The 17,671-nt window shown below is 52.8% G+C and overlaps 2 protein-coding genes and 1 long non-coding RNA gene across 5 annotated transcripts in view; 2 read left to right on the top strand and 1 right to left on the bottom strand.

Moving 5' to 3' along the window:
- Positions 1 to 7,885, bottom strand: part of LOC102022557 (serine protease 55) — a 10,611-nt gene extending 2,726 nt beyond the window's left edge. Inside the window, exons 1-4 of the mRNA XM_005373804.1 lie at positions 7,765 to 7,885; positions 4,568 to 4,760; positions 3,063 to 3,313; positions 1,686 to 1,828 (exon numbers count right to left, since the gene is read on the bottom strand). Coding sequence (XP_005373861.1) covers positions 1,686 to 1,828; positions 3,063 to 3,313; positions 4,568 to 4,760; positions 7,765 to 7,819 — 642 coding nt within the window. The 5' untranslated portion in view covers positions 7,820 to 7,885. The remainder of the gene's footprint in view (positions 1 to 1,685; positions 1,829 to 3,062; positions 3,314 to 4,567; positions 4,761 to 7,764) is intronic.
- Positions 7,886 to 7,959: 74 nt separating this feature from the next.
- On the top strand, positions 7,960 to 9,201 carry LOC106148534. Its single transcript, XR_001234078.1, has 2 exons — positions 7,960 to 8,247; positions 8,392 to 9,201. It is a non-coding gene; the product is annotated as an uncharacterized LOC106148534 (long non-coding RNA).
- A 4,823-nt stretch (positions 9,202 to 14,024) lies between these two features.
- Positions 14,025 to 17,671, top strand: part of LOC102022037 (serine protease 55-like) — a 9,225-nt gene continuing 5,578 nt past the window's right edge. For 2 of the 3 annotated variants that reach the window (XM_013514424.1, XM_013514426.1), the window contains exon 1: positions 14,025 to 14,149. In XM_013514424.1, coding sequence (XP_013369878.1) covers positions 14,089 to 14,149 — 61 coding nt within the window. In that variant the 5' untranslated portion in view covers positions 14,025 to 14,088. The remainder of the gene's footprint in view (positions 14,150 to 17,671) is intronic. The other variant, XM_013514430.1, reaches the window with a different exon arrangement.

Below are 17,671 nucleotides of genomic sequence, written 5' to 3'. Positions count from 1 at the left end.
GGCAACCAGCTATCCAACAAGGCCATGAAACTTTCAGAACTGACCGTGCACTTGCATTAGAAGATGGGCCTTTGGAGTTTTCCAAAAGAAAGAAACGCAAGCACAAAGAGCAGAAGCAATTATCGAAGGCCACTCCATCAAATGTATGTGCCTCAGTGGCTGCTTTACTGACAGCTATGGACAGCTGGCTGCCTGGGCTTGCTTATTTGAGAAACATCTGTAGAGCACCTGTCATGGGCTGAGCCCTGGGTGCGGCACTGGGACTTCAGGTCTGAATGCACGCATGTGTGCTGGAGCTGCGGGCGGGAGACAGATGAGAGCACAGCTCCTTGTGATGGCTGCTGCTTCAGGGGACCAGCACTGCATTACTGGGCCTGGGTAAGCTTGAGCTTACATTTTACTTGGTTGTGCTACTTCAAGTGATTCTTAAAGTTGAACATTTTATTTTGAGGTAATTGTGGGCTATATGCAGTTGCAAGAAATAACAGAGATGCCGTGTCCCCTCAATTTTCCCAGTAATATCTTGCAAAACTGTAGTATGTACAATATCACAATTAGGACTCCAACACTGATACTGTCAGGGGACAGAACCCCCCTGTGGCCACCTGTATGCCCTCTCTGCCTTTCGGCAGCCACATACCCCTCCTCCCACCTGCAGCCCCTGTGTCACCCCAACAACCTCCAACACAGGGTTTAGCTCACAGAGGGAAAGGGACAGAAAGAAGTGTGCCCGCTCCATCTTTTCTGGAATCAGAATCAGAAAGTGAAGAAAACACAAGACTCATGTGACATTTATTCTGGTTGTCTTTTTGGTGCCCCCAGGGCTCACCACCTGGGCATTTCCTTCTGGACCTGGTGTGTGTTGCTGGACCTCCTGCTGCTGACCTCAGATCCCTGCTCCTTTCTCTTCTACCTCATTGCTTCAACCCCTGTCCCAGCAGCCCCTCCCAAGGACCCAGCGTATAACCCAGCCTGAAAAACTACCAATCTCTTTGGACTGCACGGTAATAGATTCTGCTCTGTGGGTAGCCCGCCCTTCCCCGCAGATAGTCTCACATCTGTGAGGGGTGAGCCGCCAGTGAATAGGTTCCTAGCTTTCATAAGGCGGTCTCACCCGGGACAGAGAGCATCTCTGAGCTTAAGCACCAATCTTACCATTCATCCTCGGAGCTAGAGAGAGCTAAGCCCTGAAGTCCTAAATTTTCTAGTGAGCAGTGAAAAGGGATTTTCAGATTTTTGTGTTCTTTTGAAACTTTGGTTCAGTGCAAACCATCTGCACCACCTGTATGTTATGGCTGTCCACACACTCCCTGCCCAGGAGCCTGTGGGGTCCCTGAGGTGAGGACCCAGCTTGGCCCATGGACCCCCAGTGTGCTCAATTAGGGCTGCTCAATGACTGAGTTAAAATATCTCCTTGTCTGGCCCTTAAATCCTCGCTGGCATTTTGTTCTGTAAGAATTCCTACAGGCGGGACAAGTGACGGAGCCTGATTTACCTAGTGTTTCAGAGAACAGCAGAAATACACACAGTTGCAGCACACTGACACCCAGGTGTGCCCAGAAGGCTGCTGGGCACAGTACCCAGAGACTCTGCCCCCCCCATCTGTCTCCAGCTGCAGAGCCCGGTTCCCATGCATTTCCTGAACCAATCATTTCTTCCCAGTGGGGAGAGGTGGACTGAATTACCTGGCAGGCATCGTAGCTGGCATTCTGGTACCCGGCACACAGCATGTTTTTGGTGAGTTTTGTAAACAGCTTGGAACATTCCTTCCAGTCTGTGATGACCATTGGCACTTTCATGAGATCGCTTTTCATGGAGTCTTTTTCAGCTGGACCACAGAAAAGGGTCATTAGAAAAGCCACCAGGAGGCAGGTCTCCACGGAGACGACACAACTGGCTGTGCCCTATCAGCGCCCTGCACACCTCAGCCCCACAGCCCCGCCACCACCCACAGCCCTCATGGCCTCACCCTCTGTGGCCTCCAGTAGCACCGGGCAGCCCACACTCCCCCAAACACGCCGGGGGCCCGCTAGGCCCTCCCTCTCCTTTAGAACCTCGCCCCTCCCCAGCCAGGCCTGACTCCCACCAGCACTGCTGACTCCATTTCTCAGGGAACCCGGCTAGTGACCATTTCCCGGCACCGTCCTGCCTCATCAATTTGTTTTTCCCTTACTACTGCTTATCAGAGGCACGCAGCTCCCCGCATAGGGCCATGTGAAGCTGGTTTGCACCCCAGTAAAAATGCACAAGGGTGGGTTGTCTGCGACTCTTTGGAGGAGACTTCAGGGGGGTTGTGGTCTGGCCCTGCAGGTGTCAGGAATTTGCCCAGACTTATCTTCTTCATGAACTCTGAGCACACAGAAGTTTCATAACTCTTCCCCTTACTGGGGGTTTTTAATCTTGTGTGGTCCCCACCTGCTTCTAGCATTGAGAACTCCCTGGAGTCAGAGCCCAAGCTCTACCCATCATCCTCTACTGAGCTCCAGAAATGCATGCACACACACACACACCCCAACCTAGACCCCAGCTCGCTCCATATTGCCCCATGGGCCCAAGTCTGTGCTGTCTCCATGACACCCTGCCTGTCTGCTTTGGGCTTTGCCACGTTTTCCGTGGGGCAAGCCAGCAGGGCTTTCATCACACCTTTCTGCCCTGTATGCCTTCTCCTATTCTGGCCAAGGAACAACCCCACAAGTAACAGAGAAACTCCCAAGAGCGTTGGGCGGGATGTCCCTAGCCTAGACTGCCATGGGCATCAGGGATGATAACAGAGACCCATCCCTGGCCTGAGAATAAGAGCACAGCGGCCTCTGGCTGTTAACCAAAGGAGCCTGTACTGTGCGTGCTGAATAAGCCACGCCCAGGACTGCTGGACCTGGCATTTCAGCTGGGCCTCGGAGATGCCCACCCCCGGTGGGTGCAAGAGACCGAGAAGAGCCTTCATCAGTGGACAAAGGTCCGTCCAGGGCAGGTCTTGCTCCTGCCTCCTCTTTGCCCTCCTCTCCCCTCCCACTGCATGGCTCTTCCCCCCGCGGCTCTCCCCAGAAGCAGGCGTCATGTACTTGAGTTGGTCTGTCCCCATCCTGCCACCCAGCACTGGCGCCAGCTGACAGGGCTGGGCTGGGGGGGCAAGCAGATGGGCACTTTCAGGCCGTTGAACTCGATGGGCGAAGCCAGCAGCAGCAAACCGATGTCATTGTCCATGGAGACTCTCTTGTAGTCCTTGTGAAGGATGATGCTGGTGACCTGCTTAATTTCCATGTGCGGGCTGGTTAAGTCATTGGTCCCCACCACGATATTCAGTTCTTGGGGGCTGGTGGCGGCAGATAACCAGAGAAAGGGAGGACAGGAAGGAAGTCACAGAAGCGCACAGAATTCACTCAACCCCCAAACCTACATTCCGTATATTTCTAGGGACTTTTAAGATGGAGCTATGGGGCCTGTTGCTCAGAAGGTGGGGGGATTTAAAAAGCAGAGAGAGAGGGCAAAGCAGGACGGAGCAGCCCGGCCCCTCAGCAAATGAGACACCAACATGGAGCAGAGCAGAGGCAAAGCTCAGTGTGGAAAAGCGGAACCCGCAGAGGAAGGCTTAGCACACATCAAAGTGGGATACGGCATCACATACCAGTGACTAATACATTGCACACATTGCTCACGTCACTTGGTCCACCAACAGTTCAGAGGTCCAGGAGCAGAGCTGAATCTGGTCCTGCCACTGGCTGAGCAGGAAGGCCCTTCAGAGATAAGGCGCTCTAGGGACCTGCTCCAGGCCGGCTGGGAAGGCACTTTCCGGGTGCAAATCTCTTTATCCCATGAAAAAGGTGCTAAAGGAAGGCTCTTGTTTTGCCGGGGCAAAACTCTATAGGGTTTTATTTTGTTTTCCAGTGCTGGGGATTGAACCCAGGGCCTCATGCATGCGAGGTAAGTACTCCACCACTGAGCTGCATCCCTAGTTCTGTCCACAGGGTTTTGGTCCAGCCCTCAAAGCCAGCTTTCTGGGTATTTTCCAGCTGTCTCGAGGAGGTAAAGCTGAATGTCCATGTGCCGAAGCCGGGATTTCAATCCTGCCTTTCTCTATTGGCCCCGGGCCTCAGGTAGACTGCCTGACTGTAACCGGACCACAACTCCTCACCCGGCAGGAGCTGCTTCTGCCTGCCCCGGAGGGTCACTGCATGGTTAAATGAGTTCACGCAGGTGACGTCTTAGCAGGGTGGCTGGCACATGGTTAGTTAGTAAATGCCTCTGTCTGCAGACGGCCTGGTCGGATGCCTGGGAAACCGGACTCCCAGAAGGGTTCTCTCCTAGGAGCACTCAGAGAGCACGGTGTCCTCTGGCTCCTGTGGCTGCAGGTGCTCCGTGACCTCGGGGCAGCCGAAGTCCCTGCTCCTGTCCCGGTCTCAGTCAGCTGCCCCAGTGTCCCAGGCTGGCGGGGGACTGTCCTTCCTGTCCTGTCCAGCTCCAGAGGGGACAGCGCTAGGCTCTCTCCAGGCGGTAAGGTCTGGGTGAGTGTGCGGGTGCCCTGGGACCATGCTGGCAAAAGTGCCAGCCGCAGCGCCTGGGTACTCACGCTATTTCCTCGAAATTTAAGCAGTGAGCAGCCGTGAGAATCCACCACGTGCTGAGGATGGCGCCGCCACACACGTGCTCATTGGCCACCTGAATACTCACCTGCCACGGGAACTCACCCTCCTCAGCCTCCATCCCCCCGACGATCCGGGAATACCGAGTCCTGCCCTCGAAAACGGGTCTTTCACCGCATCCTGCAGGGACGGAAGCGAGCGGGGGGGAGGGGCTGCGTCAGCACCCACGTGGCCAGCAAGGCCGGAAGCGGGGCTTGGACCCGGATGTCCCTGTTCCTGCCCTGTCCTGGCCTGCAGGCTCCTCTTGTGACCCCAGGAAAGGGGTGGGAAGCATTTGAAATGCTGTCCCCACCCAACCCTGGTGTGGTTGGTGGAACAGTGCCGCTCCGAGAAGTTCCAGTTCTCTGGGCCGCGCCCTGGGACCTGTGAATATTTTCCCTCACGAGGCAACAGACCCTTGGGGAGATGGCATTAAGGTCACTAATCAGTTGACCTCAAAATAGGGAGCTGTCCTGGATACTCCAAAGGGACCCCCTCTAATCAACAAGGGCACTAGGGAGCTAGAGAGGAGCACAGGCTGAATGTAGCACAGGTCAGGCCCTGGGTTGCATCCCCGGTACTGAAAAATTTAAAATGGCAGAAGAAAAATCATTCAACAGCAGACATGACTAGAGAAGCAAGAAAGGCCCAGAGAGGTGCTGGCCTAGGGGAGTGGCCGAGGCGTGGGGCTGGGAGCAGAGGGCGGCTGCTGCGGGGATGGGGTGGGGCTGTCCCTCTGCAGAGCTGGGCCTGGCCCCTGCCCTGGCCGGAATCTCCAGCTTACTTCCCGAGCAAGGGCCCGGCTGACTCTACCAGCCCGACCCCCCACGCCCCTCTCCCGACGCTACTTTTCCAACATCAACTCACAGCAGCTTTGAAGATTTCAGAAGGTGGGTTGCAGTGACCCAGTGGGGTAACGTTTGGTTAAAATACACGGAGAAATTAGCAGTGTGTATCAAGAAACTTTGGCCATCAGGAGTACAGAGGAGCTCTCAGGACACTTGGACTTGCACTTCCTCTATTTTAGTCACTAGGCACACAGTGCGCCGGGCACCTTATGAGGGCCGATTCTCTTTAACGTTCACAACCACTCCACCAGTAGCTACTGTTATTTTCATCCCCATTTTACAGTTGGGACAATCAAGGTGCAGAGAGGTCAAGTGATTTGCCCAAACTCACGCAGCTTGTCACTGGCCTGAGCAAGGTTTCGGGAGTTGAGGGTAGTGTTCTTCCCACCCCCATTGCTGCTTTGCTGGAGGCTTCTTCTCTCCACCGTTGCCTGGTTTCTCCCTCACGGGGTTCAGGCCAGAGACTGCTTCTCCCTAGAGGCCACTGCAGGCCTGCGCCTAGCCCTGCGCTCCTGTCCTGGCTCCTCTGCGTCTCTTCCACTGCGGTACAGTCCCTGCGGTGCCAGCCTGGCGGTGACGCCCTCTTTCCTAACTCTGCCACAGATATTAAGTGCCAACAGGAGACAGGCACACTGGGTGATGCTGAGGCCCTGAGAAGCACTCAGCAGCCACAGGGGTCCTCAGATACAAGGATTCCGCCCTGGGAAACGCCTCCAAAGGGGCAAAGCTGGGCTGGAAGACGCCCACTGCCATGATGGTTGGGATAGCAACAAACTGAAAGCAGCCTAAACGTTAGGGCTCAGCAGCGCCCCCATCACCTGGATCGTTAACTACAACCCAGCCATCAGAATGCTGCTCCTGGGGAATTTTTAAGGATGTAGGAAGATGCCTGTGATATAAAAAGTCAGGACACAAGTTCTGTTTCAAACCTGTGACTTCTGTCATGTCAAAAATGTGCATGGAGACGCGCAGAAGGAAATGCATGCAGACACCCAGCATGTGAGGAGCTTGACTGGCCGGCAGGTGACTGTCACAGATGTCCCCTCTCTCTGAAGCACAGCCGTGCCACTTGCCTAAAACTCTGGAGCAGACAGCAGAGCCTGACCCCTGGCTACCATTTGCTTGTCGCCTGATTTGGGGAAGCTAATTCTCCTGCTCCTCATTCCTGAGGGCCCTGCGTGGTCTTAGCTTGCGAGACTGATGTGAGGACAGAATGAGGCAGAGGCTGAGGTGCCTGCCAGATGCCTGGCACAGCAGAGATTCGGGCAATGCTGGCACAGCTGGCAGAATGTCTCCTATCCGTTTTGCACCAAAACCACCCAGACTGCAGCCAGGTCCGTCCTCCCTGCCTGTCAGGGCACCACCAGCATAGAACCATGTGAGGTTTGGGACCAGCCCGGAGCCCAAGCCTAGAAGCCGCGGGGGCTGCGGAGAGGGTGGGGAGTGACGTGACTGATGGTGCTTTTGGGTTTCCTTACAATTGGACCTAAGGGGCCAGTTCTGCTGATGATCTCCCTATGCCCTCCCCCACACCATGCTCCTTTGGTGACCCCAGGCTGGACTGAAGGAAGCTGGGTGACCAGGCTGTGCACTGTGCCAGGGCTGTGGGAAGCAAATCAGGCAAAGAGCTCTGCCATTTCCCCGTGAGTGGCTCTGGGCAAATCCTCAGCCCGCAGGAGCTCTACCCCGACCAAGGGCAGAAACTGCCTGGCAGTGGGGTGCGCACGTTAGACAGGGGAGTGCTGGCTGGTGACTACGCCTGGAAGAGGCAGCGACTCCTTAGGGAGCTGGGAGGGGCTGCCTGCGAGGACAGAACACCCTGGAGCTTGGCCTGCTGAGGCTGCCAAGCTGTCTGCTGGGGGAGAGGAAGAAGGAGTGGCAGCCATGGTGGCTCACACCTGTAACCCCAGCACTCGGGAGGCTGAGGCAGGAGGATCAGTAGTTTGAACCCAGCCCGGACAATTTAATGGCTCAGTGAGACCCTGGCTCAGAATAAGAAATAAAATTTTAAAAGGGCTGGGAATGTAGCACAGTGCAAAGGCCGCTGGGTTCAAATTTTTGTACTCTCCGCCACCAAAAAAAGAGCACTGACTTCAAGGAAGAGTGGCCTGGGACGTCCCACTGTCATCTGCGCTCTCGTGAACAGGCCTCCTGGTGGCCAGTGAGCTGGTTTCTGAGCTGGGCTCCTAATGTCCCCACTGACTGCACAAAGGGATGTGGGAAGGATGACTTCCTGCCCAGCCCTGCCCAGCCCTGCCCAGAAAGCTGCTGGGGCCCTCGGAGAGGAGTCCACGTACCGAAATCTGCTGCCCTGGCATGGGGCATGAGCAGCAGAATCGGGAGCAGGAGCATGATGGGCTGGGTATGCCGGGGGTGACGGAGGCCAAGGTCAGGGAGGGACCCCAGCCTGACAGCAGCCTTCTTAAGGCCCAGGGGGCTGCGATGTCACAAAGGGCATGGGCCTAGGTCAGGCAGATTCTTCCCACTATTTTGTTTTCAAGATGGGTCCCCCAGGGAAGTCTGCAAAGGCTTTCTGATCTGGGCCACCTTCCGGCTGAGCTGGTGTTTCCCACTTTTACCTGGTGTCCCCAGGCAGCCTACTTCTGGCTTCAGCCACACCCAGCCCTTCTGCAAGGGCCACATCCTCTGCCCTGGGCTTCTGTGGGAGGTGGGTGGGACGTGGGGATGTGGGGACCAGGACAGGAGGAGCCCAGGAGACCTGAGGCCTCTCCCAGCACTCATACCCTGTGTGTTCCAAGGACCCTGACCAGTGGTCTCAGGTATGACTCTCACGGGCCATGTTCAGGGGTCCTGGCCACCCCTCAAGCCCTGCCCAGTGGGCCATGTTTCCTGGTCCCTGCACTTCTGGATCGAATCACATGGTCTCCCAACCCCGGGCCACACCCGTCCTTCTTTTCCTAAAGGAGGAGATGTGAGACTTAGGAGGAAATGCCCAATACGTGGTCACCGCACTGCTGGGCAGGATTTGCACTTCTCTGTGTGCTGACTTGAGTGGACTCACCGGAGCCCCCTGGCCTGCCCATGTGGCCACCGGCTGGGCCCCAGGGCTGGAGGAGGCAGCGATCACTGCCCTCACCACAGCGGCCACAAGTCCCCAGCCTCTGCGTGTTCCTGGACTCCTTCCGTGCAGCAGAGGCCTCCAGTGCTGCCTGGAGAAACCCAGGGTGAGGCGCGGTGACTGGGAGGCCCCTCCACCACTGAGGACACAGCTCTGGCTACTTCCGGCCCCTGCTCTTCTCTAGCTCCCAGTGATGGCTCTGTGGGCACAGCCTGTCCTGGCTGCCCAGTGTCCCCTCTGCAGGGGGGGCACTGCCTGCTGAGTGGCGCTGGGATGGTGTCAGCCCCGCCTCCCTGGTTAATACCTCCCCTGCTCCTCAGGCTGTCCAGGGGTCACCTGCCACCCCAGCCCTCGTCTCACCACTCACTCTGGCTCCTGGTCCTGGGGTGGCCTCACTCGCTGTGCCCTGGTTTTACTTCTGCCCATCTTTGGGCAAGTCTAGGACACAGATTGGAGAGCAACTTCAGTATTCTCAAGGGGAATATGAGGAACTCGGAGACGGAAGAAGGCACAAGAGGAGACAAGTGTCCAGTGACCGTTGCCAGCGGGCATTCTCCTGGTGACAGCATGGGAGTGCTGGCCCGGGGTCCTCTGACTGTGCTGTGCAGCGGGGTTGGGACGGAGTCAGCAAATAAAAAGAGGGCACCTGTGCAAATTTGCGTTTTCTGTTAACAAGAGACTTTTTAATACGCCCCGCACAGTGTTCGGCACATGCTCACACTAACAAGGACATCGCTGATCACCTGCAGTTCATGTTGAACTGGTGCCCATGTCTTATCTGGCAGCCCTGGTGCTGATTTCCAGGCTCGCCCTGCACATCCCAGTGCTCTGGAAGGGGTTGGCAGGGTAGGGAGCCGGGTGTGTGCCTTCTCCCAGCCTCTCCCGGATGTCAGCCAGATCCTCCCTGGGACCCGAGTCTGACCCACCCCTGAGAAATTTGGGGCGGGGATGGGCAGCATGGCTGCAGCCGCTGTGGTCTGGGAGGGATGCTTCCAGATAGGGACTGACCTGGACACCAGCATTTGTCTGAGACCTCTTGGCGGTGCTCAGGGACAGATGCTGGGGGTGGCCCTGGTCTCTGTGCCATGGTCTTCCGGCAGGGACAAGAGGACCACAGAAGGAGCAGGCTGGGATGTGCCGGCAGACACTCAAGGGCTGAGAAAGCTGAAGGCACCTTCGTACTCAGATCATCCTTGTGCACCAGCGGGGAGCATGAAAGAGCCAGTGAAAACCCCACCTGAGCCTCGGTCTTCCAAGCCCACCAGGCCGGGACGATGGCTAGCTGACGCCGGCTCGCCCCAATCTGTGCTGCCGCCACCCTGGCCCTAAGCCCCGGGGGAGGTGAGCAGAGCCAGCCCGGCTGCTGACCAGACCCCGGCCAGGGAGGGAACTGAACGCCGACTGAAGCTGGACTCAGCTTATAAGGGTAGGCTCAGCTGGTCCTTTGTCATAGTGGCTGTAGGGTGATTCCAAGAATTATCAGCAGAGCCACGAGGCCTCCTTGAGCTTTCTTATCTGAACAGGATAGACTGTCCCACCGCATGACATCCGAAAGGACAGTGGAGAGCACAAAGCTGGGCCTCCTTCCTCGTCTGTGCGTCACTCCTGTTTAAACACAGCAATAGTCACAATGCCCACGCCATGAATAGGTGCCTTTGCTGCAGGGCTGTCCCCAGGGCCACTGGGGAAGGTCGTGGCTTCTCTAGCACAGTGGCTTGCTGGACAGACCCTGTGAACCCTTGCCTCAAGCCACCCACCCCTGTAAGGTGGTGGTAGATGTGACAGTTGGTCACATTGCTTCCTGCTGAGCCAGGGATCCACCCAAACCTCTTCCAATGGACCAGTTTGGGCGGCCGTTACCAGCAAGCGGGTGATACCCATGGTCATCACTGGACTAGGACCTTACAGGCACAAGGATCTCACCAGGATCCAGCGGGACGCAGAGACTTGGGACAATACACGTGCCTAATCTCTGACATTCACCCGGACTCGCTGTCCTCGAAGGAGTCCCCCTGTCCACAGTGCCCCACGCCACCGAGAAGTGGTCTGCAGGCTGCATTCGTGCGTGTGGGCTCTGGAGGCAAACTGTAGGAGTCAATCCCTGCTTCCGCCACCTCTGTGAGGGCCTTGGGCAGGCTGCTCCGCCCTTGGAGCTTCTCCTTGTATCTCTCTGCAAAGCCTATAATAGCACCGACCCCAAGGCCTGGGAAGGGCAGCTGCAATCACAGTGACTACTGCAGAGGAGGGGTCCAGGGCACCTTTGTTGCGATGATGATGATGTTCTGCAGCTGGGTCACAACTTTAAACGCCTCCTTTGCATTTGGAGTCGGTGGCAGCTCGTGGCTCCCACTTAGCTCGGTTACCCGATGCCAGGGTCAGAGGTCATCTCACTACGGCCCCCTCTGCTTCCAAGTGATGTCCCAGCAGGAGGGGCAGCGAGGCGATTTGCTCTGTGACTTCCTTCTAGCCCAGGAGTTTGCATTTGCCATTACTTTCTTTATATATTATAAACATGAACAAATCAATTTTATTTAGTATCAAGGAAAAAGTCAATGTAAAACTATAATGCAATAGTGTTTCATGTCTACCAGAAAAGTAGAAATTTGAAAATAAGAAGAACCGGGGCTAAATTTGACACTTGTACAGCCCTCGTGAAAGTTAAAATTGGTGCAGACAATATAGAACATAAGTTAGTCTTTTGTAACAATTTTGAAGTCACGAGCCCTATGACTCCACATCTTCCCCCTTTAGAATAACCTACAGAAAACCTCATACTCATGGTCCAGAAAACCCATGTGAGAATATTCACAGCAGCACTACCCAGTGTCAGGAAGAACCTGAACCAACCTAAATGTTCTTTCATTGTAAAATAAGACTTAAATTTTTGGCACCTTCATTCAATGTAATTTTATACAGCAATAAAACAGAAAGTATGGATATGTGTAAGAACATAGGCAAGTCCCAAGATATACTATTGACTTCTAATAGTCACGGGATATGGATTGATTCTATTTATATAAAGTTTAAGTACACTGCTGTCCCCTTGAAGCTGCAGAGTAATTCTCTCAACTGGGTCAGGGGAGCCCCTCCAGTGTTTCATGTAGCAGGAGAGACCGCAGACAGGGTGAAGAGGCAGGCCAACCTCACCGGTTACCAAGCAGCGTGCCAGCACTGAAACCCAGACCCGCCCAGCTCCGAAGGAGGCTGCCCCTCTGTGTGCTTCTGTAACAGCCTGATCTGGGTCTGTGTCTCATGAATGTGAGGACAAAGGCGGCAGGAGGAATGTTTACTAAGAAGAGAGAAATAGCTCTCTGTAGTCAGAAGGGGACAAGCAAGGGGGTTGCCAGTGGGACTTTTCATCTAGGAGTTTTTATGCCAAAGAATGGCTAGAACCCAGATCACTCCAAGTCAGACTAAGGTTAACCTCGGACGGAAACAGATTACTTAAATTAGAAAGGGGTCTAGGAGGAGTTGAGGCATGTAGCAAGCATAGTCTGCATGTGCCTGCTGGCCTCTGTCCTATCCAAGCGACTTATTTAAAGAACAAGGTGAGAAGGAGAAACGCTTTCCAGATAGGTAGGTGTAGAGACTGTCACAGCGGCATCCATCACTTTGCTTGCTACCTAAGGGCTTGTCATGTCCCTGAACTTAATTGTCCACCTGGTTCTTGTGAACTCTCCACCTCAGGCCTTTGCTTATCTGACCAAGGCCTGGTCATCCTACTGCGCCTTGGGTCCACCCCCCCCCACTATCTTCTGCCTAATGTGCCTGTCTCTTAATTCTTCTGACATCTGATCACTTCTAATTCTTGTATGATTTTGATTAATGCCATCAAAAACCCATGAAAGGAGAGGAAACGCCCGGTATGACTCGCCTAAGAGAATACAAGCCACTGGGAGTGGGGCCGGGACTGGAACTTCTCACGGCATTCACAGGTCAACCTCCAACCCTCCTCTCAAGCACTTCATTCATTCATTCATTCATTCATTCATTCATTCATTCCCACTATTTGCTAAATGTCTCACATGCACCAGGCACCATTAGGAACTGGAAAAGAATAGTAAAGAAAAAGAAAAAGCCCTCGCGCTCATCAAAGTTAGAGTCCAGTAGGAGAGACAGACGTAGCTCACGGCAGATGGTCACTAGTGCTAAAGCAGAGAGGGTGGGAATGGGAATCAGGAGAATGTTTTGGGAAGGGGGTGACAGGGCCCACACCTGACCCCTGAAAAAGGAGGAGAATGATCCTTGACGGTAACTGGGTGCTCTTGGATTTCGGGGACCTTTGTAGATAACTCCTGTTTCTGGCAGTGGGTATTTCATTTATTCAATCACCATGTATTTGCTCACTGAGTGGGGAGGCCTGAATTTGTGACTGAGAAGAGATAAGGTGGTGGCCTTCAAGGAAGTCAGAGGAGAGGGAGGCCATCTAAGAGCTTCTTTTTTGGTATCGGGAATCAAACTCAGGACCTCACACTTGCCAGGCGGGTGCTGTGCCACTGAGCTCTATCCCTGGCCTTTTGCAGGTTTTAAGAGAGGACTGAGATACCGTAAATGAGAAGGATGTGAACGAGAAGAGAGGGAGGCGGTGGACACGGAGAGAGTCTAACAGAGGGGGAGGCAGGAGGCACCAGTCCTCCTGGGAGCGCGCTGCTCATTTCCCAACCCACACCGGCTCCTCCGGGTCTGGCCATCACCACTGCTGCTTCTGGCTCTGCCTCGGCGCCGAGGGGTCCGTTTCCCTGGCTCCTTGGGCTTCATTAAGCCCCCTGGTCTCCGCGCATTCTCCAGGCCTCTTCTCCATTCTGTGACCCTGGAGAGTGGTGCCTCTGCTCCGGACTTCCGGGTCTGCAGGAGGCGCTGCTTGGGCATCCTGTGCGCCCTGGGCCACAGAGCCTCTGTGCCCTACCTCTCCCGCTTCTCGTTCCTGCGATTTCTCAGCAGCCCCTCTGTCTCCAGCCACCAGCGCTGCTCTCCTGCAGCACCACAGCCACTTCCCACACAATACTCTCTTTCCTGGTTTTGTCCTGCCTAAAATAATTTCCGTGCTGCACCCCTGAGTGACCCTTGAACACAGGTGTTAGCAAATGGTCCTCCTTAATTCCATCCCTTCCCCTGTTCAGAGCCCCTCACAAGACTGAGGAGGGCTATAGACAGAAATCTCCTAACAAGGTACATGAGGCCATTGAGCTGTGCTTGCAGAGACTATATAAACACGCCCAGAGACTCAAAGCTTTGAATGCTGGGCAGACGCGAGCCCTGATGGCTCCTCAAGTTGTTCAGGGTCAAGGGCGGGAGGGGACCACACAGACAAATGCTGGCCCGACCTGGCCCTTCCACCACTGCTGCAGAGGGAACGCCAGACAGGGAAAGGTCCAGGGGCGTGGGCCGATCTGCAGCCCCCCTTCCTGGCCCCAGGGCTTACTGTGATGTCACCAGGGTCCAGCTGCGCCATGCACTTGTGATGCTCACGGTTGCCGCTGTCATGGTGCCCATCCACGTAGGCTGGAGGTGAAGTCTGGTGATTCTGGACTTCTCGGGCAAGATGTTCTCGCTTCTAATTGCACTGCTCATGGGACTCAAGGGACAATGCCAGGATGAGCCAGGTGGGTGCCGGGTCAGCCCACAGCAGAGGGTGGGGAAAGCATGCCAGCTCGCCTCTGCCTCCCGTACAGCAGACTGAGGCTCCCGAGGGTGCCGAGTTACAGCCAAGGACTCAGGAAATGCGGGTGTAACCGGGCATCAGGCAGAGTCAGCGGCGATGCCTCCCGAACCACCCGCTGGGGCCCGGGCCCAGAGTTCTGGACGCACGGGGGACTTGGAGCACGGACTGGAACGTAGCTCAACAAGCAGAGGTGCTTCTCCTGGCTCCACCCTCTTCTGAAAAACGCCCTGGAACAGGCAGGGGTTGGGGGCCTGGAATAGGGCTCCCCAGTACTCTTCCTGTAGGGCCGAAGTAGCTTTCTATCTACCCAAAGGGGTTTCGCGTCACTTAATCTGCGTTTCCCAGACAGACCTGACCATAAGAGCACGCCACACTTGCCCTTAGAGCCACCTTGCTGCCCGCCCATTCCCAGCCTACTTGTAACTTTTCCTGTTTATGTTTTGAAGGATGACATGTTGCAAAAGTTTTTGTTATTCAGGTGAGCCTTAGAAGTTGATTTGTCAGACTATTTTAAACTGCAGTAACGTTAGCCCTTTGTCTCTTCTCTGTGCTGTAAAATCTTTTCTCCTAATTCTTTAGTACTCTTCCAACTTCGTTTTGGACCAAACTGGGACCAAAAGTTTATGTAACACATTTACCAATATGTGTACTGTATTTCTAGGCTTTTATTTGATACATTGAAGGGCTTTTTCATTCCAAGATTAGGACCATATCAGATTTGTGAAAAGGGAGGATAGTACGAACTCTGAAGTTAGTGTGTGTTCTAATTACATTTCTTCCGTGTGCTTCCTGTGTGATCTTAGGATGCTCTATTTACTACACCTGTATTTGTTCCCCTTCTGTAAAATGGCCATCTTAGGGGTTTGTGAGGATTAAATACGTATATAGCTCTGAGAACTGTGCCTGGCACTGTAAATACTCAAAATTTGTTAGCTATTTATTATTCTAGAACTTTTATGATTTCACTTCCTAAGTTTACATTTCCCACTCTGGGTTGGAAAGGAGATTTTATTTCTTCTATTACCTTTATACTTACAATCCATTCGGCATCAGTTCTTATACAGCAGAAGCTAAGGACCAAGTTGCTTGTGGCAAAACAGATGGAACTGGAGGACACTGAGCGAAATGAGCAGATACAGAAAGACACACACCCGGTGCGCTCACTCACAGCTAGAAGCCAAGAGAGTTAATCTCAAGGGAGAGAGTAGACCCATGTCTGCTGGAGGCTGGAAAGGTCAAGGGGAAGAGAACAAAGAGAGGTTGGATGAGGGGTGACAAAACACAGCGAGACAGGAGGATTGAGTCCCAGGGTCCCACAGCACAGTGACGGACCTATTACCTATTTTATTATCATCAACAACCTACTATCTATTTTATGAAGCACTAGAAGAGTTGAAGTTTCTAAAGACAGAAGCGATGAGGTGGCAATGCTATTTCTCTGATCTGACCACTACACATTACATACATTTAGTGAATTATAGCACTGTACCCCCTGAATATGTATAGTTATTGTGTCAAGTAAAAAGAAAAATAAAATTAAAATGTTAATTTCCTCCCACATGGATATGCAACTGGCCCAGCTCCATCTTCTGAACCAGTGTCCTCTCCCCGTGGTCACTCGGGGGGAGGTGTCCCCTCATTGTACCAGGCTGGTTCTAGATTCTGCAGGTTTCACTGGTGAACTGTACTGATTTTTGTGCTTTGTACATTGTCTCTTAATTTGCTTAGATTTATAGTGAATAATGAAATGTGATCAGTCCTTCAGCGGTGCAGTTCTTGGCCAGTTACATTTCTAATTTCAAACCAAGGTTTTCAAGCTCTACAAACAAAACTGTGGTTTTGATGGGGATTCCATTTAGTGGTGTACAGGACAACTGGGGAAGTTTGATATCTTCATCGAAAATCGAGTGTTCCCTTTCGTGGATATGTTACACCACTATGTATTTATCTCAGCAAGACACAGAGTCAAATTTTTGAGTACGGGTTTGGCATATATTTGTTTACCTTTATTTCCAGATATATTGTGATATTAAAACTAATGTAAATATTATTTTGACACTTTTTTATATCCATTTGATGTTAGTATATAGATTTTTTAACATGAATCTTTAATGACCTTGCTAAATTCATCTGTTCATTATTGATATATACATTTTCCTTTTGGATTTCCTGTATTCACAATCAAGTCACAGTGAATAATCTTTATTTGTTTGTTTGTTTATTTTTGCAGTCTGGGGGATTGAACACAGGGCCTTTGCACCGAGCTGCATCCCCAGCCCTTTTTATTTATTTATTTTTTAAATTTAAGACAGGGTCTCATCTCACTAAGTTTCCCAGGCTAGGCTTGAACTTGTGATCCTCCTACCTCAGAGAGTTTTCTTTCTTCAGTTCTTACCCTTATATATATTTTATTTTCCACCTGCACAGGTTAAGTAGGATGAGAAATACAGTAGATCTGTTGGAGTGGTGTTTATTTTACCCACCAACATGTTTCTAATTTTTCTATGTCTTTATAAAAAGTCGAGCATACCATTTAATTTTTAAATCCATTTCATTACTTTATTACTGATATATCTGGGCTTGAATCCAGCCTCTTCTGGCTTTGCATTTGTGGCTCTGCCCCCAAATTTTTCTCTTTTCTTTGTTGTTTTTTTTTCTCTTTTAGATAGAATTTTTAAACCAAAGTCAATTCTATAAGCGACACAGGAGTTACACCTCTGTCACCAGTGACTCCTGGAGTAACGTTAACGTTAACAAACACCACCAGCACGCTCACCTCTTCTCCCTGAGCGGCGTGCAGAGGCCGGGGAGGAGGGGCCGCGTCAGTACTGTGTGAGTGTGGGCACCCGCGTCGGGGAAGCTTCTGCACCCGCTATTGTCATCACCTGGCTGCTGCTGCAGCTCTTGAGAAGGTGAAGTTCATGTCTATGATTCCACTCGCAGCCTAGGTTAATTCTCACGCAGCCTCACCGCTAGGGTGCAGATCCCGAGGCTCCTCGCCAAAGCCACAAGAGTTGATCAGGCCCTCAACACTGCGAGGACCTGGAGTCTACCTCTTCGCAAAGTGTCAAGAGCCCAGGACGCTCCTGTCGCTGGCTACACTCTGCATTTCTTTCTCTTCCTCAGCACTCACTCTGGTGCTTCGGGCAGAGCCCACACCTGTCCCCGCCTCCGCCAGAAAGCGGTGCAGCTGGCATATTCCATCAGTTTGCATGTTAAGTTTTCAATTAGTTTCCTTTTCTTTGTTCTGTCCATTATTTTTTTATTTTTGTCTTTCCTCTTAGGAGCTCTTACTTTATAACATTCCACGTTTTCTGAAATGTCCTTGTATGAAAGAGCTCTCCTCTGTGTTTCTTTTTTTTTTTTTCTTTTTTTTTTTTTTTGGTTTTTTGGTTTTTCTCCGGTACCGGGAACCGAACTCACGACCTTGCGCTTGCCAGGCAGGCGCTTTGCTGCTGAGCTA

This window comes from Chinchilla lanigera, unplaced genomic scaffold (genome assembly GCF_000276665.1).
Source record: "Chinchilla lanigera isolate Chin_1 unplaced genomic scaffold, ChiLan1.0 scaffold00002, whole genome shotgun sequence".
Lineage (NCBI taxonomy): Eukaryota > Metazoa > Chordata > Mammalia > Rodentia > Chinchillidae > Chinchilla > Chinchilla lanigera.
The sequence above is the reverse complement of the archived record's forward strand: the minus strand, read 5'-3'. Positions and strand labels throughout refer to the sequence as shown.